This window comes from Bos indicus, chromosome 24 (genome assembly GCF_029378745.1).
Source record: "Bos indicus isolate NIAB-ARS_2022 breed Sahiwal x Tharparkar chromosome 24, NIAB-ARS_B.indTharparkar_mat_pri_1.0, whole genome shotgun sequence".
NCBI classification, from domain to species: Eukaryota; Metazoa; Chordata; class Mammalia; order Artiodactyla; family Bovidae; genus Bos; species Bos indicus.
Window position 1 is genome coordinate 25,267,635 of NC_091783.1, and position 27,626 is coordinate 25,295,260.

At 43.7% G+C, this 27,626-nt stretch overlaps 1 protein-coding gene across 2 annotated transcripts in view; it reads left to right on the forward strand.

Moving 5' to 3' along the window:
- Window positions 1–27,403, forward strand: part of GAREM1 (GRB2 associated regulator of MAPK1 subtype 1) — a 236,747-nt gene extending 209,344 nt beyond the window's left edge. The window contains exons 5-6 of one of the 2 annotated variants that reach the window (XM_070778766.1): window positions 20,711–20,877; window positions 22,225–27,403. In XM_070778766.1, coding sequence (XP_070634867.1) covers window positions 20,711–20,877; window positions 22,225–23,110 — 1,053 coding nt within the window. In that variant the 3' untranslated portion in view covers window positions 23,111–27,403. The remainder of the gene's footprint in view (window positions 1–20,710; window positions 20,878–22,224) is intronic. The other variant, XM_070778767.1, reaches the window with a different exon arrangement.
- Window positions 27,404–27,626: the final 223 nt, after the last annotated feature.

Sequence of the window (27,626 nt, forward strand, 5' to 3'; positions counted from 1 at the left end):
TGTTCATTTATTTGATAGTATCTATGGCAGTGGTTTCCTTTTTTTCTATCTCTAGTAGAATTTCTTTTTTAAAGGAAAACTTATATGAATCACAATAAATAGAAGAATTACAGTCAAAACCCATCTGACTGAAGGACAGATTGGAGGGCTGGGGTTCTCCCCATAGTCCTATCCACTCTGCTCCCACCATGTGGCCTCAGGGCACCCCTCTGTAATCACCAGGCTGTGTAAAGCTTTGCTTCAAACCATGGAGTTATTGGGCCACATACTACACATGCTAGAATCACCATCAGTAACCCCAGAAATGATGATTTTGGACTCCAGTAGCTTTCCCTTTTGGAGAAGGCAATGGCAACCCACTGCGGTACTCTTGCCTGGAAAATCCCATGGACGGAGGAGCCTGGTAGGCTGCAGTCCATGGGGTCGCTAAGAGTCGGGCATGACTGAGTGACTTCACTTTCACTTTTCACTTTCATGCATTGGAGAAGGAAATGGCAACCCACTCCAGTGTTCTTGCCTGGAGAATCCCAGGGATGGGGAGCCTGGTGGGCTGCCATCTATGAGGTCGCACAGAGTCGAACACGACTGAAGCAACTTAGCAGCAGCAGAAGGCAATGGCACCCCACTCTAGTACTTTTGCCTGGAAAATCCCATGGACGGAGGAGCCTGGAAGGCTGCAGTCCATGGGGTCACTAAGAGTCAGACACGACTGAGCAACTTCACTTTCACGCATTGGAGAAGGAAATGGCAACCCACTCCAGTGTTCTTGCCTGGAGAATCCCAGGGACGGGGAGGCCTGGTGGGCTGCTGTCTATGGGGTCGAACAGAGTCGGACACGACTGAAGCGACTTAGCAGCAGTAGCAGCAGCAGGGAAGGTAACAGGTGAAAAGAGAGGACAACTATGGAGGTTAAAATGTGGGAGAGTTCAGAGAAGAAAAATTTCTGGTTGGGCAGGAGAAGCTTTCATGGAGATCATGGCATTTCAGATGAGCTGAGGGTGTACACGTGAATGGGAAACCTGAGGGTGTACAGGTGAATGGGAAGAGCAGAGAGATGAGAAGGAAGGATATTCCAGACAGAATGACCTGAGCAGAGGCAGGGGAGGATGAGAAAAACGCAGTTCTGCTGGGCAGGTGAAGTAGGGCTGAAAAAGGAGGGTGAAGGGCAGTGGTGGCCGCAAGGCCCTGGACACCAGGTAGGACTTTGTGCTGGAGCTGTCGAGGCAGACCCCTCACTGCAGCAAAGCTTTCCTGAGAGAAGACCCACCTCCAGCTGTTTGCTCAGGACATAAAAACTCCCCAGAAATTGCAGGTCTGCATGTTCCCTTCCTCTTTACAATCTTCCAGGGTCACTCAGCAATAAGTTATCTGCCTGCCAATGCAGAAAACACAGTAGACTCGAGTTCAATCCCTGGGTCAAGAAGGTCCCCTGGAGGAGAAAATGGCAACCCATTCCAGTATTCTTGCGTGGAAAATTCTATGGACAGAGGACCCTGGCAGGCTACAGTCTGTAGGGTCTCAAAGAGTCAGATATGACTAGCACGCACGCACTAAGGCACAAGACCAGAAGTCCCTGTACCCAGAAGGGGGTGTAGAATATTTGGGGGAATTCTTGGTGGAGTCAAGAGTCCTTGGTTCTTTTATTCATGTCAGATGGTGTTCCTCAAAAAACAGATCAGAGGTAAGGGGAGGTAAGTAAGAGGTACTGTACTCTTAGCAAGTACTTTGGGCAGTTACAGGACTGGCTCGGCCCAGCTGTACATTTGCTGTTGCTTGAAGCTTAGAGTCCTTCTCTTCAACGGGAACGTGACCACATGAACTTTTCCTGTAGAACTCTGCTCCCACCTGGCACATAATGGGGAGTCCTGTTTGTTGACTGACTGGTTGACTCATCCAATATGGTCACACCCAGTTATTTATGTAACCAAGTCTTGAGGTAGGAAACTGGCGATGCTTGTTTTCACTGTGGCTAATGGAAGATGAGTAAGAGCATAAATATTAAGAGGCCCTATCTTGACCTTGGTCCTAAAAGAAAAATGTTAAGAGTTAAATTTGAAACTGAAAGCAAATCTCACAGCAGAATGAAAGGTTTGGTACTCCAGTCCAAGCTGTAATTTCTTACGACACAAGAGAACCTTCTTAGAGCATATTCAGTGTTTATAGAACGCTCCAATCCTAAAGACTTTTTATAAACACCTGAAATTACTTTATTTTCCTTTTTTAAGAATTAGGCATTTCGAATGAAGTCATATATTTTATTGGTTCTGTGGCCATGAAACAAGTTTTCCAGTTTTAGGATGTGCATGGGATCCAGAGAATGTCGTGACTGTTAGATGTGGCTTCGACTTGTAGTTTTCAAAAGAGATCTTTATTGGGGCATAAATTCAAGTGCTCCCACAGAATTAAATAAAACTCCTTTGGATAGTGGCAGTGGGGTGGGTCCAGGGAGAGAGATGGGCCATGTGTCTCACAGCTATCCTTCCAATAATTGAAGACGGTAATAAGCTTCCCTGTGAGGCCATTTTCAAGTAAGGCGATCTGGGAAAGTGACAAATCCCATCAGGTCTTCAGTAACAGAAGATACTGGAGTAACAGAACAGAGTCAAAGAATATCTTTCTTATGAAAAGAAACAAAGCTGGTAATTGGTGAATGAATTCTTCTTGGCAACAGCCCATGGCCTGGTCTTATTAGGATCTACAGGGACAGTGGCTCACTGCAGGGTGTGTGAGCCTGTATTTCCTTCTGTTCTTCACCACCTGCTTCAGGGTCCTTTGTTTAGTCACTATGTCCAACCCCACCAGGCTTCTCTGTCCATGGAATTCTCCAGGCAAAAATACTAGAGTGGGTTGCCATTTCCTTCTCCAGGGGATTTTCCCAACCCAAGTCTCTTGCATTGCAGGTAGACTTTTTACCAACTGAGCCCCCAGGGAAGCCCCCTGAGTTATAGCAAATATCTGTGCTATTTCTCCACATTTTGATGGTCTTTGTTTCTGTAAAAAAATTCTGAAAAAAATTTTCTCCTTCAACAGTAACACTTCCTGTTTCCAACAGTGAGCTGCAGTTCCATCATCATCCAAGTTAATGCTTGACCATTTTCCTGCCCATATTCTGGAATGGAAAACTAGGCTGTGGGGCCAAACAGAAAATCCTCAGTGGTGGGAGGTGGTGGGGGGGAGGCAGGTGCGGGTAATCAGTTTAGCCCTGTTAATATACTTTGTACTTGATGTGGCTACTTAGAATTTTGCTCTAGTCCAGCAGTTCCCAACCTTTTTGATACCAGGGACTGGATTTCATGGAGAACAGTTTTCCCACAGACCAGGGCTGCTCAGGGGGTGGTTTCTGTTTCACCCACCGCTCCCCTGCTGTACAGCCCGATTTCCTGCTCTAGCCTCTATCTTTGTAATGATCATCAAATACAGAGGTTTGTCTCTTTATGTGGTCCGTGGCCTGTGGGTTAGAGACCCCTGTAATCTTTGTAATGATTGTTGAATACAAAGGTTTTCTTCTTTAAGCACAAAACCCTGCAGCTTATCTTTCCCGAGAATAAGAGTCTTTTCCCCTCCCTAACTGGAACATCCGAGGAGCCAACTGGAACTGATGTTCCTAACTGGAACATCCTGGAGCTCCTGGTTCCAGGCACAGAAGAGATGCGGCCACTTCTGTCCTTTAAAATTGCTGCAGACAAGCCCAAGCTGGGGGCCTGCCCAGCTCACTGAGGGGTGACATTTTCATTGTTTAAAATTGTGCCAAGTGCCCTCAAATCAGAATGACCTGACAGTTCCACTTAAGTGGGTTATCCTTAATTGGTTCCTATGTTCTAAACATATCCTCCTATTTCGTAACATTGTGGCCCTCATTCCATTATTTTAATTTTCTGACTGTTGGCTGATAATGTCTAAAATATTTACCCAGATACACTCTATAAGTGACAGTCTTCAAGAGCTGTCTTTTTTTAAACCTCTTTGGAAGATGCCATTTTGGAGAGCAATGATGAGAAAGCTTGACACTGCTTGAAATTCTAGAAATAGAATGTTTGACTCTCAGACTATTCTGGTTTATGTAATGAATCACAAATCAGTATCAAAACTACAAGATCACAACTTGTCTATAGCTACCTGTGCAATAGTATCAAACCTGAGGACCCCAGAACCCAGGGGTTAATTAACATCCTCTTCCTGTCTTTAGTAATAGGGGAAAAAGAAAAAATGCATTCACTCTTGGTTGGATGTTAACATTACAGTGATTCCTAAGATTCATGAAAGGAAAATCTTAAAAGGAGCTCTAGGTTATAAACCACTTGTTTAAAGCAAGTTTTACTGCAGTATGGACAGAGAATCTGTTAACCATTGGGATGGCCCCCTTGACATACGAGAAGCAGGATGTGGGGATTGAGTCATAAGATGGATTGGTAGCATACATCCACTGTTACAAGATTTAAGTTCATTGTAAATAAAGTTCCTGTAATGGAGCACACTGTGTTACTGATGCTTGAGGAAAATAAGACAGACAGGATGAATTTAATCCAGATTCCACACCGGACTGAGTTCAGTGGGTGCTTGAAAAGACTGGCTACACAGAGGTGATTCGGAGCATCTGAATCTGCTTCAGACAGGCTGAGCACCTGATGAGAAGGTGGAAGGAGACACCAAGGACCCTGAGTCTTCATTTCCCCTCTCAGTGGAGTTTCACCAGCAGCAGAGTGGTCTGCCACACTGTGTGATAGATAGAGGCACAAAGCGTCACATCTGAGAGCACACGTGGCTTTTCATCCTCCCCCTGCCCCTTAGTGTTTCATACCTTGGGCAAAATATTTCACTTCCTGAGTCAGTCCCTGCAAGACTTAATAATGACATCTTCATTGCATTACTGTATTGTGCAGAGTACTTGGCAGTATTCCCTGGCACGTGGTAAGTAATCAGGAAATAGTAGCAATACCTCGATAGGAGATGGATTCTTTTTTTGGAGGTTATTTTCCCCTGTTCTTCCTTACCTAAGGTATAAAGGCGCCCCAGAGAGTCATGGAAACTGATGGGGACAAGGACATGTACCTCCACAGCCAGGCCAGCAGAGAGTCCTGGCACTCAGACAGGGGACAGTCATCCCTGCCTTCCCAAAGTGCCTGTGAGTTTCATTCTCCTAGTTGTTTTAAGATATCCCAGGAACCTAACTAGGTTTAAAAGTAACAAAATCTTCTTTCATCCGAGTTTTAAAATGTCTACTTGATAAGCTATATGTTACAGTTATCTAGCTGTGGAGCCAAAATTGTAATTGTCATAAACCAAGAACTACAGAAATGCTCAGCAACCTATGGACCCCAATAATATGTAATCCTTTCATGGGGGATCTGGGGACTTTGTAGAACTAGAGAGTATCTATAAAAACGCCACATATGGTTCCAAGGCTGCAAATGCACATCAAGAAACTCAAATTCCTAGAAAAACCTCTCTAGAAATATTAAAGCTGAGAAGTTGCCTTGGCTGATTTCATTAGGCGTGGGTAGGGCTAGGTCATGGTGCTACCAGATGTCACAGCAGGATGTGGCCACCCTACAGAATGAGGGCCCTCACACAACTACCTAAATTAAGGGGAAAATCCTAAAATATATTGTTTAAAAGCTGAGAGAAGTGATTTTTCAAGAGTTGAGCTGTAAGAATCAATTCTACTCTACAGCCAACAAACACTGAGCAAAGAGGAAACAGGCATGCATACTAAAACAGCCCTTGCACCAAAAATATTAACCCTACACAGATTACACGAGGATATTCCCACATAAAAATAGCCCTCCAGGCCCATGGTAGATAATTATTTCTCCTAAATTCATAGAGTAAGAGAAGTATAAATAAAAATGAAGAAACAGAGGAAACATTCCCAATTAAAAGATCAGTAGAATCCCCCTGAAAGAACCAACAATGAAACAAACTCTTCAGTCTAATAGACACCAAGTTAAAAGAAGATAGTGAATATACTGAAGAAATTAAGAAGAGTTATCAACTGGAATTCAGATTATGGTAAAAAGGAACTAGAAACTATAAAGAGGAGCCAAGAAAGATTAGAAAACTCATTTGCTGAGATGAAACCTGAGCTAAAGGCAATGAATAGCAGATTGCATAATGAAGAATTAATATTCTGGAAGACAGAATAATAGAAATCACCCACTCAGAAAAAGCCAAATGAAAAATTAAAAATGAAAGCCAAGTAAGAAACCCATGGGAAAATATAAAGCATGCCAATCTACATATAATTGGGATCCCTAAAGGAGGAAAAAAGAGAAAGGGGGATTGAAATCTTATTCAGAGAAATTATGGCTGAAAACTTCTCAAACCTAAGAACAGAACAGATATCCAGATATAGGAGGCATAAAGGGTCCCAAATAAAATGAACCCAAACAGATCTACACCAAGATATAATAGAAATGGCAAAGTTAAAAAGAGGATTCTAAATAAGCAGTAACAGAAAAACAGAGGTAATTACAAGGCCACCTCCATTAGTTTATCAGCTGATTTCTCTACAGAAACATTTGCAGGCCAGAGGAAATAGCAACATGGGGGAAATCTGCAACCTAGGGTACTCTACCCTGTAAAATTATCATTTAGAATAGAAGACAAAGAATTTCTCAGAGGAACGAAAACTAAAAGAATATAGCAATACTAAATCTAACCTAAAAGATATAATGAATGGTCTTCTGTAAATAGAAAAGAAGCAAGAATATATAGGAAAGAGAAAATCACAATTGGAAAAGCAAATCACTTAAATAAGCCAGTAGACAGATTTTTTTTAAAGATCAGAAAGTTTTTGTGAAAGCTGTGACAGCCACAGTGAATAGCAAAAGCATATACATGAAGATGTTAAAGAGGACATCAAAATCATAAAGTGTGGGGGGAGGAGAGAAATAAAATGTAAATATTTTTAGAATATGTTTGAGTATATGACTACCAGTCTAAAGCAAGTAGATGTAGGAAGGGGTTAAACTGCTTGGAAAACAAGGTAACAACAAGTGAAAACATTTGGTAGATTTACAAAAGCCAAAAAGAGGAGAACACAAGCATAATGCAAAAGGAAATCATAAACTACATAAAGAAAAACAAAAAATACAAAAATCAACTGGAAAATAAGATTTTAAGTGGTAATAAATACATATTTATCAATAATTACTTTAAATGTCACTGGATTAAATGCTCCAATTAGAAGACAAGGGAGGGCTTCTCTGGTGGTCCAGTGGTTGGGAGTCCACCTTTCGATGCAAGGAACACTGGTTTCATGCCTGGTCTAGGAGGATCACACATGCCACAGAGCGACTAAGCGCATGAGCCACAACTACCGAGCCCAACACTGCAACTGCTGAAACCCATGCGCCTAGAGCCCGTGCTCTGCGACAAGAGAAACCACTGCAGTGAGTAGCCCACACACCACAGCTAGAGAAAGCCTGTGTGCAGCAACCAAGACCCATCACAGCCCAACAAAAAGATGAGTGTGGATGGCAACAAGGGAGTGACAGACTGGAATAAAAAATATGAAACAGGAGCCTACAATATGTTCCTTACAAGAGACCCACTTTAAGGCAAAGGACACACATATATTGAAAATGGGGGGGTGGAATAAGATATCTTATGGAAATGAAAATGGGGATCACACTATTCATATCAGACCAAATTTTAAAACAAAGTCCATAAAGAAAGTTAAAGAAGGACACTATATAATGATAAAGCAGTCAATACAAGAAGAGTATATTACACTTATCAAACTATTTGCACCCAATGTAGGAGCATCCAAATACATAGACAAATACCAAAAGACATAAAGCGAGAAATTGATGGGAGTACAATTACAGGAGACTTTAACACCCACTCAATCAATAGATCTTCTAGACAGAAAATTAGTAAGGCAGCATAGATCCTAAAGGATACAACAGTTAGATTTAATTGATATTTTCAGGACGTTATTTCCAAAAAGACAATACACATTCTTTTTTAGTATAGTATACAGGGAACATTTTCTAGGATTGACCACATCCTAGGCCACAAAACAAGCCTCAGTAAACTTAAAGAGTATAGAAATTATTTCTGATCATAATATCTAAGCCTTTTCTCAGACCATAACAGCATGAAACTAGAAATCAACTACAGAAAAATAAGAAAATTGATTACATGGAGCATGTAATCAACATGCTACTAAAAACCAGTGAATCAACAACAAAATCAAACAGGAAATCAAAAAATACCTTGAGATAAATGACAGTAAAAGCAAAAGCAAACAAAATCTATGGGATACAGCAAAAGCAGTTCTTAAAATAAAATTCATAGTGGTATGTGCCTTTCTTAAAACATAAGAAAAATTTCAAACAACGTAATCTACCACCTAAAAGAATTAGAAAAAGAGCAAAGAAAACCTAAAGTGAGCAGAAGGAAACAAGGAAATAATAAACATCAGAGAGGAAATAAAAGATTTTTTTATAAATAGAAAAAAGAGCAACAAAACAAACAGCTGCTTCATTCAAGAATAAATAAACTTGACAAACCTCTGGCCAGGCTCGCCAAGAAGAAAAGAGCAAGGACCCAAATATACAAAATAATAAATGAAAAAGGAGAAATAACCAATACCAAAGAAATTCTAAGAAACCGTAAGAGAATACTGTGAAAAATTATATGCCAATAAATTCAACAACCTAGAAGAAATGGACAAGTTTCTAGAAACATGCAGCCCACCAACCCTGAATCAAAAAGAAATGCATAATTGGAACAGACCAGTCACTAGAAGTGAAATGACATCTGTAATTTAAAATCTCCCTGTAAACAAAAATCCAGGACCAGATGATTTCACATGTGAATCCTACCAAACATACAGGGAAGAACCTATGCTGATCCTTCTCAACTCTCCCAGAAGACTGAAATGGAAAGCACACTCCTAACGACATTCTATGAAGCCACCATCACCCTGATACCAAAGCCAGACAAAGACAGTACCAGAAAAGAAAATTACATGCCATTATCTTTGATGAATATATATGCAAAAATTCTCAACAAAATATTAGCAAACCCTGAATCCACAACACAAGAAAAGATCATACATCACAAGCCCTTGCAGCACAGCTCAGGAAACCCTCCTGCACTGCAATGAAGACCGAGCACAGCCAAGCAAAACAAAAAAGATCATAACACCACAACCAAATTGGATTCATCCCAGGGTCACAAGGATGGTTCAATATATGCAAATTAATCAGTGTTGTATACCACATAACAAAAGACAAAAACCACACAATGACTCAATAGATGCACAAAAAGCATTTAATAAAATTCAGCATCCATTCACGATAAAAACTCTTAAACCAAAGTGAGTATAGAGGGAAGATACTTTCCAATATGATAAAAGTTATTTATCACAATCCCACACCCAATATAATACTCAACTGTGAAAAGCTAAAAGCCTTCCCACTAAATTCTGGAATAAGACAAGGATGCAAACTGTATTCAAGACAGTATTGGAAGTCCTAGCTACAGCAATCGAACAGGAAAAAGAAAGAAAAGATACCCAAGTTGGAAAAGAAGAGGTAAAATTATCATTATATGCAGATGACATGATACTATATACAGAAAACCCTAAAGACTCCACACAAAAACTACTAGATTGATACATGAATTCAGCCAGGTAGCAGTATACAAGATGAATATTAAGAAATCTGTTGTGTTTCTTTACACTTAATGATCAGAAAGGGAATGTGGGGGGGAAAAAAAAATCCCTTTTAATTGCATCAAAAAAATAAAATACTTAGCAGTAAATCTGACCAAGGAAGTGAAAGACCTATATGCTGATAACTATAAAACATTAATAAAGGACACTGAAGATGATTCAAAGAAATAGAAGGATACTCCCATACTCTTGGATTGAAAGAATTAATATTGCTAAAATGGCCATACTACCCAAAGCAATCTACCCATGTAATGAGTATCCCTATGAAATATTCATGACATTTTCCACAAAACTAGAACAAATAATCCTATTGGAATCACAGAAGGCCCAGAATTGCCAAAGCACACCTGAGGGAAAAGAACATAGCTGAAGGCAATACAGCAGAGCTTATTGTTGTTTAGTTGTATTGTGTCCAACTCTTTTGCAACTCCATGGACTGTAGCCCATCAGGCTCCTCTGTCCATGGAATTTTCCAGGAAAAGAATACTGAAGTGGGTTGCCATTTTCTTCTCCAGGCAATCTTCTCGACCCAGAGATCAAACCCACGTTTCTTGCATTGGCAGGCGAATTCTTTACCTGAGCCACCTGGGAAGCCCGGTACAAAGCTACAGTAATTAAAACAGCATGGTACTGGCACAAAAGCTGACATACGGATCAATGGAACAGAATAGAGAGCCCGGAGATTAAATTCACAAAACCTACTGTCAGTCTGCAACAAAAGAGGCAAAAACATACAATGGGAAATAGACAATCTCTTCAGCAAATTGTGCTGAGAAAGTTGACAGCCACGTGTAAATCAGTGAAGTTAGAGCACATCCTTACACAAAAATAAACTCAAGATGACTTCAGGACTTAAATATAAAACATGGCACCATAAAACTAAAAGAAGAGAACATAGACAAAACATTCTCTGACATAAATCGTATCCATGTTTTCTCAGGTCGGTCTCCCAAGACAATAGAAATAAAAGCAAAAATAAACAAGTGGAACCTAATCCAACTTACAGGCTTTTGTACAATTAGAGAAACCATAAGATGAAAAGATAACCTACAGACTTGGAGACAATACTGCAAATGACGCAACTGAGAGGGGCTCAATTTTCTAAATATACAAACAGCTCATAACTCATCAGCAGAAAGCAAATAACCCAATTTAAAAATGGGCTGAAAAACTAAGCAGACATTTCTCCAAAGAAGACATAGATGGCCAACAGGCATATGAAAATATGCTCAATATCATTAATTATTAGAGAAATGCAAATCAAAACTACAATGAGGTGTCACCAGTCAAAATGACCATCATTTAAAAATCGACCAATCGCAAATGCTGGAGAGGGTGTGGTAAAAGGGGACCCTCCTACACTGTAGGTGGAAATGTAAATTGGTGCACCCCCTATGGAGAACAGTATGGAGGTTCCTTCAAAAATTAAAAATAGTTATTGTATGATCTAGCAGTCCCACTCCTGGGCATATATCCAGACAAGCTATAATTGAAAAAGATGCATTCTCCCCAGTGTTCATAGCAGCAAAATCTACAATGACCAACTCACAGAAACAATATAAGTGTCAATCATCAGATGAATGGATAAAGAAGATGTGGTACATATTATAATGGAGTTCTACTCAGTCATTAAAAAAGAAAGAAAGAATGCCATTTGTAGCGGCATAGATGGACCTAGATATGATCATACTAAGTCAGAAAGAGAAAAGCAAATACCACATACACCATTATATGTGGAATCTAAACTCTGACACAAAGGAACTTATCTACAGAATAGAAGCAGACTCACAGCGAACAGGCTTGTGCTTGCCAAGGGGGAGAGAAGGGGAGGAGTGGATTACAAGTTTGGATTAGCAGATGCAAACTATTACATATAGAATAAACAACAAGTTCTGCTGTGTGGCACAGGGGATTATATGCAGTATCCTGTGATAAACCATAATGGCAAAGAGTATGTACACACGTGTGTAACTGAGTCACTTTTCGGCACAGCAGAAATTAGCACAACATTGGAAATCAACTATACTTCAACCAAATAAATTTTTAAAAAATAATTGATTTTACTCTGAATTTTTATTTTGTCTTTGGGCTTTCTCCTGTTGAATATTAATATTAGAGAAGGCAAATGGGGAGGGATAAAGTAGGAACTTGGAAATAACATACACACACTACTGTATATAAAAGATACAGTATATCTGTAATCCAATAAAAAAGTTAGGTGATATAAATTAAGCTAAAAAAAACTTAGGAAGGCACTAAAGGGAAGTTTTTCTTAAGTAAACCTGACATAGTCATAGTCAAATTTAGATATTAAACAGGTTCATCTGGAAATGACTATTTACTTTTCAAAATAATTGCTCTACGAAAGGATTCACTCAGGATTCCACTAATTAACAAGGTCTCCTAAGGCATCTGACATTTAATTCATTTTAATTACAACCTTTAAGGAGTACTCGGTAAGCAAGGCATACCTGCGTTTCCCATTTGTTAATTGAAATAATGACTGAATTATTACTGTGTTCTAGTAATTTTGAAACTAATTGCCTTCGGTTTTATGTAGGTTATTTGTTTTTAAATGAAACCTTCTTGGCCAAGAAATTGTTTTCTCCTGTGTCTACTGAAAGTCTCAATGATTAGAATGTTAATAAAGTCACTGTAATATTCTCTGGGCTAGCCCTTGTTTCAAATTTGCACTCTTGGGTTTACCATTTGCACAGAATCACATTAATAGGAAGGTTATATCCTATTTCAGTGTATCTGTCATGCATTATACTCCTTGCTCAGAAAAGGGCTTTATTCTCTGCCCAATGGCATCATCTTTCTTTAGAGTCCAGGGAAGCACCCTGGAATTTAAACAAGTATTCTTTTCAGAGCTGCGGGCCCTTCTCGTTTCCCAGCAGCGGCCTCCTGTGCCCTCAGCCTTGACTCCTGTGCCCCAAGCCTGGAGGTTGGAAGCCATGGCAGACCCAGGCCTGCCTTCGGTCCTTACCGTCCACATACACAATGGCGAAAAAGAAACACACGCATCAGAGAATCAGGATTTCGACTGTAAATCACATCTACCCTTGCGTAATCCATCTAAGAGCCGTTCATTGATGGCCACATTGTCATTCTGAAACTTGAATTTCTGTTTGGCTGAGAATACCCCTGATGGGTATGTGACAGGGTTGTGAACTCTTTGTATAAAAGCCTCTTTATAAATCAGATTTCTTAAGGCTGTAATGATTGTGTTATCTGGGAGAGGGAGTGTGGGAAGAAACGTAAAATACGGGGCAGAGGGCACACGGTCAAGGCAAAGTTACAAAGTTCAGGGAAGCTTGGTTACAAAACTCCTTTCTTCGGAACACTGACACGATCCCCAAGTCAGCTTTTTAAGAGAAGAAAACTCACAGTGAAGGGGAGTCCAGTTTCAGATCAAGCTCACCTATCGTGTCTGTTTTCTGAATTATTGTCAGCATAAAAGCAGTGATCCTGAGTCTGCCTAAGGATGGCTGCAGCCCATTAGTGACCAAGTAGTGTGGTCTTGGAGCGCCAAGGTTTTCATCCGCAGGCATGGGATGCCGGACTTTAGACTGTGGACAAGGACTCACGGAGTCTTAATGACAGTTGCTTTCAGATCCACTGCTTGTATTTAAAAGTTGAGTAATTACTGCTATGGGCTTCCCAGGTGGCTCAGTTGTAAAGAATCCGCCTGCCAATGCAGGAGACACGGGATTGATCCCTGGGTTGGGAAAATCCCCTGGAGAAGGAAGTGGCAACCCACTCTAGTATTCTTGCCTGAAGAATTCCATGGACAGAGGAGCCTGGCAGGCTACAGAGTTGGACATGACTTCGCGACTAAACAACAGTCGCTGCTATAAAATTTTTTTCCCCCAGAAAAAGTTCAGCAAGGAACATGTTGTTGTAAGTATTCCATTTTCCTAAGCTGTCTCATTGGTCCAGTTGGTGAATGAATGGGGTGTGAAAGTGTCATTTCTTTCATAAGACAAGTAGAGAGTTCTGAGAAGCTAAGACTTTCCAAGAAGCATCATCAGACTAAAAAGCCCCTATTCCTATGCTGAGTAGCTTCGTAGGCACACTGTGTGTCTTTTGTTGTGTTGTGTTAATCCCTAGGAAGTGTCAGAGAAAGAGAATGTCACAGAAGAAAGTAGTTCATGTGTATAAGATACTCCAGTTGTATGTAATGTTTGAATTGTCTGCCAAACATTTACATTTACCCCTGTTTCCAACCATGCTCTAACGAGCTTTGTATTTAACACATTCTCATGCATTGTCTTTAATATGTGACTATTTAGGAAGAAGACCTTGTTTTCCATTTTGCATAAATTATTGGTCCTTCAGATGGGGCTCAGTTCCCCCCACCAGCTAAAAAGACTTTCAGCTATGAGGAGTGAGGAGGAGAAAAGAAAGTGAAGTCTCTCAGTCGTGCCCGACTCTTTGCGACCCCATGGATAGTAGCCTGCCCCAAGCTCCTCCGTCCATGGCATTTTCAAGGCAAGAGTACTGGAGTCGGTTGCCATTTCCTTCTCCAGGGAATCTTCCCTACCCAGGATCGAACCCAGGTCTCTCACATTGTAGACAGTCACTTTACCATCTGAGCCACCAGGGAAGTCCAGGGAAGAGGAGGAGAAAGGATCCTTTAAATGCCTATTCCAGGAGTCAGGGAACCAAGTTACACTTTCTGGAAGAGTATTCTGAAAATAAATAGTCCCACTCTGTGACGCATGCGATTCTGACCACAGGTTGGAACTGGGTTTTGACCTTGTCAACCACCCTTCACATAGCTAAACAAAGCTTTCCGAAGTCACTTATTCTACTGGGTGTGTCCGTCTTTGCTCTGCACGTGTGCTAAGTTGCTTCGACCGTGTCCAACTCTTTGCGACCCTGTGTACCACAGCCCGCCAGGCTCCTTTGTCATGGGATTCTCCAGGCAAGAAGATTGGAGTGCATTGCTGTACCCTCTTCCAGGGATCTTCCTGACCCAGCAATCAAACCTGCATCTCTTACCTGCACTGGCAGGCAGGTTCTTTACCACTAGCGCCACCTGGGAAGCTCTTAGATAATCAGCTGCCATTATTTTTCTGGTTTTACGTGGCCGGTACTGGCCTGGGGAAAGCAGAAAACTGTGGGGAAGTGTGTTCTCTCTGTCCCTGGAGTCAGTGTACACTTGATTTCAGGTCACGTGCGTACATGTACCTACTCATGCACGTTTTCAAGTTTCTTCCAAGAAAAAAGCCACACCTCCTTCAGTCCAGTATCCACTTCTAATAGCTCCTCCCCCTTCCTTCTTGTAAGGAATGGTGTGTCCTCACTAACTTCTCCCTGGCCTCCTGTTCCAGCTCTGACTCCCCTGGAATCTGCTTCTGGTCTCCTCACTCAACTGAAGCTTCATGTGCTAAGATCCTCAGTGACCTGCTAATTGTCACACATCTTCCCAACCTGCCTGGACTTCTTGCCGTCCCTGTCGTCACCGCATCCCTGTCCTGAGCTATCCTCCCCACCATTCGCTTCTGTGACACCATCAGGGCCTGTTCCCTGCCGTGAACAGTGAGGTGCAGGCCCCTGTGTTTCTCCGCCTTGGTCTCCTCCTCTGCCGCCTCTTAGGGGTTCAGCCCTCTTCACGTCTTCAGGTTCTATCAATAGAACACTGAGCTCAAACTCTTTTCAACCCTGAACTCCTTGGTTTCTCCCAATGCCCGTTCTTCTTTCTAAGTGTCTGTCTGAATCAGTAGCACCAGGATTTGTCTCGCCTTCTAAGCCCCCAGACCAATTCATCTTTCCGGGGGTGTTTTCATGCCTCTCGTACACTCACAACTCCTTCCGCCTCCAGACTTCCTCAGCATAATTGCCTGAGTTTGTCCTCCCTCTGCCTCTTGAATCATCCATGATCCTCCCACTGATCTGCGTTCCACCTTCTGCTATTACGGAGCCTGTTTCTATCTGTCATGCACTGGCCTCCATCACCCCCCTCCCAGCTAATTGCAGGGGCTCCTCGTTCTCGTCAGCCCTACTCCACAGCAGCTCAGTGAACCTGTATGGGCACCCAGCACGGAACTGAACAAGTCAGTCGTAAATGGAATTCATGTTTGTAGGAAAAGGGGAAGTGATGCATGTTCTTCAGACTTTTAGGGGCAGTGGGAGTAGATGGTCCCTGTGGTCTGGCTGTTAGTCCCAGGACGGGCACCTTCCACAGCCTCCTTCAAATCCCACTAGGGAACTCTCTGTGTTAGAGAGTCACTTTGCCTATGCCTCGCTGAACATATGCTTCATAGACTAGAGAGAAGTGACGGTTCTAGAAAGGGTGGAGCTCACTATTCATCCTCTCAATAAATCTGCTGATTAGCCCTGGGTTGGCAGTCTGCACCTTGAACCCTGGGGAGAAGTGTCTTACTTCAGGGCAGTGTATCTTATCTCTGATAAGATGGGATCATTGAACATTGCTGTAGAAAAGGGACAAGACTTGTAAAGGGGCAAGGATGAGACAATTATGCTGGGCACGGGGGAGACTGCTGGAAAGAAAGGCTTTAGACCAGAGAAGTGCTGGTAAAGCCAGGCTCTGGGTACGGGGTGGGAGTTTGCTCGCCCTGAATTCATACTGTGGATTGACCCCCATCATAACCAGGTGCCAGGAGCTTGGCTGTAAACACTCAAGCTGCTCATCACCAGAGATCACCCACCAGTAGGCAAAAGTCACCCATAATCTATGATAGGTAATAATAATACCTGCCTCAGACACAATGCCATCTCCTCGCTTAGCACCAGCGTTAGAGAGCTTATTCTTGGTCATCCAAATACCTCTCCCCTCCTCCCCACCCTTCCCTAATGAAGCCACAGCATTTCCCAGTTCAGAAAGAACTGTCATTTTCACTGATACCACGCCCAGGTTAGCGGTGGCGGAGTTGATGGTGGTCACCTAGCCCAGGTCTGCTACACGCCTTTTTTTCCCCTAAATTGATACCAATATGAAGACACACACACACACACACAAATTAACATGTAGCCCAGATGACTTATCAATAGCAGTTTCCACATAAAAATATTAAAGACATTCTTATGGTATCCATATAAAAATAAAAGTGCTTTGAGTTTGGTGACATCCAGTAACCTCTGCCTGCCATTCTAGGTGACACATTGGGCCAGGGGTGTCAAGTCCCCAAACTCTGCCACCCACAGAGCAGTAAGAACAATGCCGATGGCCCCAGCATGTCCACTTTCAGGCTCCTTGAGCATACATGGAGAGTGAGTAAATACAGACGGCATCTGTGCAGAGTTCAGACGCAGTGACGAGTGCTGATGGCTGTGTGTGACGGTCCCAAACCGCACCTGTAACGCTTAGGCTGGGCCTTAGGCAGTGATGGGGGTCGGGGGGGGGGGGGGGAGTTGGAACTAAAGCACAGACAGACAGGAAAGTACAAGGAATAAGTTTAGATGACACTGAACCTGCCCCACTGGAGGGACCTGTGTGTTCATACAGAGGAGAGCAGGGGAAATACTAGAAAGATGGCACCAGATGGGAAGAAATCACTAGAAAGACTGCTGCAGGCCTCCATGGGAGGCAGGAGAAGCTGGACTTTGTCCAATAGTCAGAGGGGCCCCTGGAGATGGGAAGTAACATGATGAAAGCCACATGCTGAGACTTTTAGAAGGAATGTGCTGAAAATGTAGCACTTCAACATGAAACGGAATATGAGGGAAAACTGGAAATAGGGTGATTGGCCATCCGGTCTTGTAAATTACCTTTTATTGTCAGATGAAATACATTTCAAGCCACAGCTACGTTTCCCTTGGATACAAATGTCCCATGATGAATTAAATCCAAAGGAAAGTAGAATGATTTCTGTTGAAAGGATGTAAGAGTTAGGAAGTAAGATGGCACCATAAACCCTGTGATACGTAACCTCGGAACCCCAACGCATATATAATTTTTCCCATAAAATACACTGCTGTACAACTTCCCTCGAGCACCCACATCTGCAGCCACAAGTTGAGAGTAACCCGTGGAGATGCATTTGTCTGCAGAGCTGTAAGCGGGGCTCACCCCCCGACGGGCTGCCCTCCCACACCTGCTGGGTGAAGCACTAATCTATGCCTCCACCGCATTACAGCTCAGTTCTCATCCAGGACGGGGTCCCTTTGAAGTCAGGTTTTGTTTTAACTACCTTTGTCTCCGAAATGGGTTTCAGATAAGCCTAGTTCTTGAAGTCACGTGATTACACCCAAACTGCCTTCTCAACCCACTCCGGTATTCCTGCCTGGAGAATCCCATGGACAGAGGAGCCTGGCAAGCTGTAGTCCACAGGGTCACAAAGAGTCAGACACGACTGAAGTGACTTAACAACACTGCCTTCTCATCACAAGGGAAGAACTCTTTTTTTTTCTGGCTTCATGTTAGTATCTCCTCACTGATCAGATCCCAAGGGTAAGAAGCTCTCTCACTCTCACACACACTCACACCTTTGTTCTTGAATTCCTTTCAGGAGTCATGTGGCCATCTCAGGAGCTTTCCGTATTTCAGGTGCTGTTTGGAGTTCAGCTGGAAAGGCTCTCGGTCAGCCAAGTTCACCTTACCAGGCCCTGTCACCTACAAATAACTTTTTATTAATAGTATTCTCTGTACCCCCAACCTGTGGGGAAGCTCTAAGGACTGACTGCCCAGTTAGGGAAGGAGGAGGCAGAAGCAGCTGTCAGGAACCTTATGAGAAGAGAGGGCTTCCCAGAGGTCAAATTCAACTGCACGTGGCTGCTTCTCTGTGTTCCTAGACCTGGATCAGCCAATGATCCTATGGCAGAAACCAACACAATATTGTAAAGTCATACCCTTACCTTAAAAATAAATACATTTTTAAAATGCAATTGTAATTGACATCTTAGCATATCATCATTGACATCTAAGTCAACGATCCCTAATTAAGTGTATTTAACAACGAATTCCAAAATTTAGAAATTTTTAAATCAGATTCAGCCTTAACCCTTATACTTCTCTCTAATTCCATATTGAAACGTGACTATTTTTAAAATCAAAAAAATTAACAGACTCCTTATCCTCTCACGTTTTCCTTGATTCTTATCACTCTAGCATAAACAGAACCAGGCACATCTATAGACGTTACACCCATCCACCCTAGACTCTAAAGACATTCCTTAAGAAAGAAAAGAGACACAGTTGGCTACTTTACAGTTTGCTATCAAGACGGAACGGAGAAGGCAATGGCACCCCACTCCAGTACTCTTGCCTGGAAGATCCTATGGGTGGAGGAGCCTAGTAGGCTGCAGTCCATGGGGTCACTAAGAGTCAGACACGACTGAGCGACTTCACTTTCACTTTTCACTTTCATGCACTGGAGAAGGAAATGGCAACCCACTCCAGTGTTCTTGCCTAGAGAATCCCAGGGACGGCAGAGCCTGGTGGGCTGCCATCTATGGGGTCACACAGGGTCGGGCACGACTGAAGCGACTTAGCGGCAGCAGCAAGGTGGAAACACTATTTTACTTATTTTGTAATCAGCCCATGCTTCCAAAACTCAGGGAGGGGAGCACCCCAACCAGAGCTTTTCACTCTCCTGGTTGGTTCTCAGCTTCTGCAGAAGACCCCAAAGTGGGGCAAGAGCCCCCCTGGGCCAGCTTACAAGCCTCTCTCTTCCTTATGCAAACCTCATTTCCTCCACTACCACCTTCTTAAGAAAAGCTCAAAAGGGGAAAGCCTGCAGCTGTTGAAGAAAATCCACTGCTCTGAATATTTTGTTTCAGCCTAAGAGCTGCTGAGATGAAAACTTGTATCTGGTGGGTCCTCTGGGTGGGAGCAGGCCCAGGGAGAAATGCCAATGGATGAGACTTTTAATGGCTTCCATTTTGCTTAGAGTTGAGATTTGCCGGGTCACCCGGGGTCACATAACTGTTCTTAATGGCTGGATTTCTACTGCAAGTGAATCAGGCCTTGGAAGCCAGTTCGAGGCCGCGTGCAGCGTAGGTGGTAGCCAACGTGATGTAACAGGAGCCCGTCTCATTTGGTCTTAAGCAAACTCCAAACCAAAAGCTAATGGGAGCTGTTATTTCATTGTCTTCATTACCCCAGGGCCCCTGAGATGGAGGAGTCAAGGAAAAGGTGGGGAAAAAAGGTGGAAACACAGCCTAAAAGCAGGCAAAGCCTTTTTCTTTCCTTTTTTTTTTTTTTTTTGAGCCAGAATCGGCTCAGTTTTTATCTATGAAGTTAAGGGTAGAGTAGCTGAACCAGGTATAAACTGCCCCCTGCTGTCTGACACAGAGAAGTACGTAAAATATCTTCATTATAAAGAACCATGTTCTGAATGCCGGCTGTGAATCGCCAACAAGCTGGGGTGAAGGCAGGCTGTTGCTGGCACGGGTCACCTGCCTCCTCTCTGGTGGGAAGATGAAGGGAGAGTGAGAGAGGCAGAGGCAGCTCTTATACACAGTACTATTTTGGGGATTTGGAGAGCTGCCTCATTCCACCATCTGCCGCCCTGTTTCTCAGAGTATGTACGGTCTGTGGTCCAGCCCGGTCCGCATCACCCGGGAGCTTGTTAGAAAAATGCAGAGTCTCAGGCCCCACCCTTGGTTACTGAATCTGCAAGAAACAAGATCCCCAGGGGATTGAGGTGCACCTTTACCCGTGAGAAGCCCTGGAGGAGCTTTTGCACTAGACAAGGTTCGCTCTGCCCCTAAGGTTTGGATCAAGTCGAATTCAGCTTGAACAGTGAAGAAACACCACTGCCTGGGAGAATGGCATCCTCTAGTAAGATCTCTTACACCCTTACTTTCTTCCTGCTCCTCTTTTCTGCGTCGCCATGGATCACCTGCGCCCTCCCTGGGCTGTCCTTCCCCTCTACTTGCCACGTTTCAGCAGCATTTGCCAAACTGGTTTCTTGCAAAATCAATCCACGTCTAGCAGCCCCCTGTCGGCTCAGGTCACCCCTCCCCTCCGTCCATCGCAGCTGGTGTCGCGTCAGAGCAGCCTCGGGCCCCTCCGGGTCGCGTGTCGCTAACCCCGCGTGTTCTCTTCTGCGCCAGGTCCGGGAAGAGTGCCGGCTCCTGAACGCGCCGCCGGTCCCGCCCCGCAGCGCAAAGCCTCAGTCCACCAGCCCCTCGGTCCCTCCTCGCACAGCCAAGCCGGCGCGGCCGCAGACTCGCTCGCCCAGCCCCACCTTGTCCTACTATTCTTCAGGGCTGCACGACATGTAAGTCCTATGCCAGCGCCCACTTCCCCCACGGTGCCCTCAGCAGCCAAGGCCCCCGGTCCTTGCAGACAGTGTCAGGGAGCCGGCCCCTCTTCGCGGTGACAGGAAAGGCAGCTTTTTCTCTTTTTATTTTTACTGGACGAGCATAGACCCTGTTGGTTCTGAGCTAGGATGGAAGAGCCAGTGGCATAAGCAGACTGTAGAGTCTGTGCGGGGTTCGGTGATAAAGCCTAGCCAATGCTGCCCTCCATTCTGACTTCAGCCGAGCAGACAGCAACTTCCAGGGAGACGGGGAGTCACAGGGGTTCTGCCTCCACTCTGAATTTCCACCCAGAGCCGGGGTCCCTTCCTGACCATCACTGGCAGACCGTCTTCCATTTCCATCCTCCTGGTGCCCTGAGCAAATGCTTCTGCAGTGTGGCTCATTCCATGGTTGGCACAGGCTGAGAACTTTTTTTTTTTTTTAGAAATCTTTCATTATATTACATTATATCTCTCTCTATGTAACTGTCAACTGTTTCTTATGTCTAGAGAAACAAACTTAGGTCTACCTGCTTCTCTTGGTCAGGCTGTGAAAGCGCGAGGTCAGCCGTGAATGTGCCTCTTCTCTTCTCCCAAAGAGGCGGACTCGGTTCCACCCACTGTCCACCCCACCCCACCTCGGTCACCCAGTCTGAGCGCACTCGGGTTTCATGGTTGTTCTGAAGATAGGGCCCCAGAGCTGCAGGGGATCACACATGCTCCTGATGGGTTACAGTAGCTCTCCTTGGCAGGTGTTTTTTGTTCGCTGGACACTTAAATCTTTATGCTGGTGTTAACTGTGCAGAAATCAAGGCTCGTGTAAGCACTGTATTTGAAACGTTTCTTCCAGCCTCACACCCTCTTGGATGGATAGGTCATCGGTGGTGGTGATGTAGTCCCGCCACTGTAGCACGAGACACCCACTATCTGTTCCCTCACGCCCCCCTTGCCCACTGCAGACGTCACTAATCAGACCCTATTGGTGATAAGCCCGAACAGGACTAAAGATTTTTCTCTTCACGAAGATCCAGGCACTCACTAACAAATGATTTTCTTGTGGTTAAAAATCTATTTGCCATCTCTGCTGTAGCTTATTAAATCAGTATCTTCATATCCATAGTTACTGATGTATTTTAGTACTTTAAAGATTCTTTAAATTAAAAAAAAAAAAGTGAGGTTAAGTAGATACTTTTTTGAATTCATGATAAGAAATATTTGCTTCCTAGCATTTTTCTACTCAAAACTGACATCGATAGGCTAAAGCTAGGCTGGATGTTCACTATCACTTTCTCACTCACCCCTCTCTCTGTGTGTTTGGCTTTTAAGCAGCGTCACTAAAAGTGAGACGAGCCCCCCCGAGAGCGCTCCCGTGTCCTGCTACCCGTGTAACCGAGTGAAGGCAGATTCCGGGGACCCCAAGTCCCCGTGCGGCAGCCCCCCTTCTGAAGCTCTGTCCTCCAGGCTCTCGTGGCCAAACCATTACTCGGGAGCGTCGGAGACCCACACCAGGAGCGACTTCCTGCTGGATCCGAGCCGCAGCTACAGTTACCCCCGACAGAAGACGCCAGGCACGCCCAAGAGAAACTGCCCGGCCGCCTTCGAGCTGGACGGCCGCGAGCTGGCCACCAGCCCGCCTGTTCCGGGCCCCGCGGAGCCCGCGGGCTGTCCCAAGTCGGCCAGCTACTGCCTGGAGCGCTCGGGTGACAGGAGCCTGGCAGGCGGGCCGGCCAAGCAGAGCAGCTCCTGCCCCGCCTTGCCCCCCCGGGCCCCGAGGCCGCTGGAAGAGAAAGCGGCCCCGGACACCCCGCCTCTGCCCCTGCAAATCGACGGTGCTGAGGAAGCCCCCAAGTCCGGGTCGCCGGACCTGTCCGAGGACGCGTACTTCATCCAGAAGGGCGCGCAGGACCTCCTCTCCACGCCCTACCCCTTCTCGTCGCCAATCCACCTGCAGCTGGCCCCCCGCTCCTGCGGCGACGGGTCCCCGTGGCAGCCGCCCGCCGACCTGTCGGGACTCTCGGTCGAAGAGGTGTCCAAGTCCCTGCGGTTCATCGGGCTGTCGGAGGACGTCATCGTGTTCTTCGTGACCGAGAAGATCGATGGCAATCTGCTCGTTCAGCTCACAGAAGAAATCCTCTCGGAGGATTTCAAACTGAGCAAACTGCAGGTGAAGAAAATTCTGCAGTTCATTAATGGCTGGAGACCCAAAATATAGCCAAATAAGCCCAGCTGGCATGGAGCAAAACTGATAACCCCGTTGTGCTAGATGGGACTGGCTGGGACACGGTTTCATGGATTTCTTTCTTTCTTTTTTTTTTTTGCACTAAAAACCTTCGCTGTAAATAGGGATAAGAGAGAACTCTTACTATGCAGATTATGATTTTTGAATGGTGAACAGGCTATTTTGTACATCAATAAAAATGCTGTACAGAACACTTAGAGGTGTGCCTTGTACGTCACTCAACACTCAACAGCTGCTAAAAGACAAAAGGCATGTTCAGAGAAATACTTCTTACCCAAGTAGGTTTATGCAAGAAGGTCTGATATTTATTTACAAAATAGCCAAAGCTGAGAAACACAAGAAATCTTAAACACACACACACACACACACACACACACTTGAACAATTCCCTCCTCTGGGAGAATCAACTTCAGACAATTAACTCTAGTCTGTGCTCTGTTATTTGGACTGCTCAGTGCTAATTGTTTTCCTCTTGTGCCTGAAAATGTTAGTAATATGAAATGACAATGCAGTGTTATGTGCTTGATGGGATCTTTTCATCAAAAGGCATTTTATCAAGTCTTGTGCTGGTAGAGGATATAAGACGTCCTTAGAAATAATAAATCATGACCACAACAATTTATCTGTAGCTGCTAATTTTATTGAGCAGAGAAAAAATACCCAGACTCTATATGTGTATGTATATTTATCTAGACATGATACAAATGTATGTTTTCAACATCCCTATGAGTCTGATCTTTTAGGTAACATCTGTTCACTTTCAAATATCCACTGAAAGTTTGGGGCCATTGATTAAGTCGACTCTTAGGAAGAGTGGACAGAATGATGTCAAAGATTCTCAGAATCCTGTCCCTCGAAGCTCGGTCTTATCAGGCTCCAGCATGGAAAACTTGGAACAAACCAGTAGAGAGTCTGTACTGAAGAATTAAGTTGAATTTTAAACCTGTTACAGGCTGGGTTTTGCATAGAATACTCCTGTGCCCATTCATGTCTGGGGAACTGATCATTTCTGTTGAGTGATAATTCTCGGGTTTGAGGGTGTTCTTCTCCCGGTATCTGGTTATTTGGGGTCTGGAGAGCAGTTTTCAGAGCCATGTCTCATGTTCAACATGCTTTGTGCTTTAGGAGCGCTCCGAAGTCAGACACACCACCCTCTGCTTTGATCTGTGCTACGTCTGTTGCATCATTTTTTAGAGCATCAATAAGAGTACTTGTCTAGTTCGGAAACCTCTTCTTTCCTCTCGTCCAGAGAAAATACATGATTTACCATACTTTCATTCCAACAGTTCTAGAACCCAGTCTGACAGTTTTTGCCAAACATGATTAACTATTCCAAAATACGATGGCATCAATATAATTGTTGACTTTTTGAAGGCATATGAATCTTAGAAACATTTTCCATCTCTGAACAGGTTATCATCCTCAGCCCTGCCTTCCTGAAGTCTGTCCCCACATTCCAGATGGGACAGACAGCCACCCAGGTGTCAGGATTGGCTTGTATGTTATTATCTGCTCTTCCTGCTCATCAAAATGAGTCCACCAGTGGAAAGACAAAACCCACCAGTTCTAGTTTTGCAGACCTGTTCAATATGGCTTCATTTCCTGCCATGAAAGATATTTTTAATCCATCTCATTGTTTAGAACTGAGGTGAATTGATACATTGTCTCATTTTCCATCTTAAATCTTTTTTTTAAATAAAGCCTCTTTCCCTTCATATGTCTCTCAAAATGCAAATACTCTAGGTTAAAAGTACCCCATAAAAAGAATACCCTGTAAAACTTGTCAGGCTGGGTCACCTCTTCATAAGTAACTGACAAGTCTGTATAGAAGCTTCCAGTACTGCACTTAGACTTTTCCTGTTGGGAAACCATCCTTCAGTGCCAGGGGCAACCCCTTAGGTAAAGTTAACCTCTCAGAACCTTTCTTTAAAAACAGGAGGCTGTTGAATAGTTGCAAGTTTTCTCTGACAAAATCTTGCTGAACCCATTCGTGAATCCTTACGCCCAGACACCGTTCTCAATTCAGGAGGGAGGAATAAGTAGGTTTGAGTTTACTATGAAGGTCGCCCCACATGAACAACTGATTCTTTTTATCTTTTTTTTTCCTTTGGAAAAAAAAAAAAGTTCCTTCTGCTTTTTTTTTTTTGTCTTGGCTTATGTATGTTGCGTTTATATTGATGGCAACGTAGAGACTCCTTGAGGGCAGGGACGACATGGCCTTTTAGTCACACACTCACAATTCACTGAGCATCATTTGTGTGCTGGGCACCATGCTAGGATGACTTGACAGGTTGCTATCAAGGACAGTTCCTGCCCTCTTGGAATTCATAATGTTTATATTTAAAACCACAGTTGTTGAGACTGAGTCTGTGTAAGAGAAACGTGAAATCTTCCGAGCAGCTGGATATAGGGACAGTTAAGTGTGCTCTGTCTTTCAAAAAGCCACAGATGGGAAAAATGGCAGCTTCTAGGAAAGGAGTATCAAAGAAACACTACAAGATCATCAAAACTTGGAAAGCGTTGGAGACACAAAACATCTCAGAGCCCCACTGGCTAGTGTTCTTTTTTACTGACTGAAATTTTGTTTTAATTGCTAATAAGTATCTTCTGGCATGTCTGAAGCCACATGGCACCCTGACTAGACAAGGCTTGCATAGCCACAGAGAATCATGACAAGAAATGCAGAACAGGGGTAGGAAGGAGACAGCCCTTCCCCTTCTTGAGCTGCGATTTTGCATTGAAAAGTGGTGTAGAGAGACCCTCACACCCAGAATCGTTTCTAACCAACCAAGTCAGGACAGGACATCTCTGGCAGATGCCTCACAGTCTGTGCACTGACTCCACGGCCTGGGAGAAAGTGTCCAAACAGGACTCTTATTTGGGGTCCTCCTTAAATTCATGGCCAAAATCATCACGACCCCCATCAGAAAGGAAACTCAGCAATAAATCAAACCGAGCAGCGAAAATGTAAAATGTGGGCCTGACTCACACAGGGAGGGCGAACTCAAGCACTCACAGGTCAGTTCCCTCTCAGCATCTCGTAAACGCCTGCATATTCTCTCTCTTTTAAGTTGAGCCGCTCAACTTTATGAACTGTGAAATTTACGTTGAGACCCTTTCAACCCACATATGCCGTTCAAGTTTATGAAGTTGCAGCGAGCTGCCCATTCGACTAAATTGCAGTGTTTATTCTTGTCTCATGTAGAAATAAAACAATCTTATGGGGAAATATTATGACTGTCCATTCCAACTGTTTTCAGACACATGGGTGAACACTGTCTGGTGACATTCCAGAACCAACTGCATGTTGTCCACACGACTCCTCGAGCAGTTCAGGGAGTGGGTGTGGGTGAATAGAGGGTCCATCATTTAACCAACACTCCGTGTCACACACAAGTCACTACTCATCATGCCTAAAGAGTGTGAGATTAACGTTTTGAATAACAAACTGGTAAAGCAGACAGTTCTCCAAAGACCCTAGCGAACTGTTCAAAGAAATTTCAACTTCAGTCCACCACAAAAGTGAAATCTATTGTTGGACACACAAGACTTTCAGAAACTTACCACCATTATACCAATTCCCACTATTTTTCTCATAATGGCACCAAACTGCTGGGGCAAGAAAAATACAATGGCCAGAGGGCAAATAATGGAAAGTAGGACTTTTACAGGGTGGGGTTGTGGATCTTGTGGAATGCTGATGGCTACTTCTTAGCCAGTCACGTCCTTTAGTCTTCAGAACTTGGTGTTTGAACATTTGTCTCCTTGTGAAAGCCAGAAACAAAGGGTAAACGTGATTTGCGGTAAAACTGTACAAATATCTTCTGTAATTTTGCTGCTCTTAATTTTAAGGCTATGAGTTTTGTAATGAACTTATCGGATTATGAATTTCTTGTTTCCAACCTCATGTTGTAAGGCTCAGATCATTTCTTAACTATAAACATCTTCTCCCATTCTCATATGAAGTTCCCTTTAAAATACTGTTTAAGCTAAGCCTAAAAATTGAACTCCATCAAAAATGTGGGCGTTTTCCTTGACTTAAATGGAAATGGTTTATTCTTTTCGAAGAATTTTGTAACCATCTTTACAGTTTCTTGGCTTGGAACCTGGGGTTAACTACCAGTTAACAGTTGCACTGTTTCCAGAGCATTATCTATGGGCCCAATGTGTACCTCAAGATAAACATGGTTATGTTGTGTCTAAAAAAAATTTGTCATTGATTTCAGTGGTTCTGAAATGTCTATAAATAAAGAAATTTTAAAAGTTGTTCTTCTGGCATTGGTTCCTTAGTGAGTTGAACCTAGTGCATGGCTTTCCAGACACTCTTCCCCATCCTCATGAAGCAGAAGGAAACTTGTCTGAAGAGATTATGAAGATTGCAAGTCCACTCCATATTGACAAGAGATTGAAGACTGGCTATCATATCATAAATGGAAGAAGCTGGGAACCAGGTAACCCAATGGCATGCAAAGAGAATCTAGTACCTGTG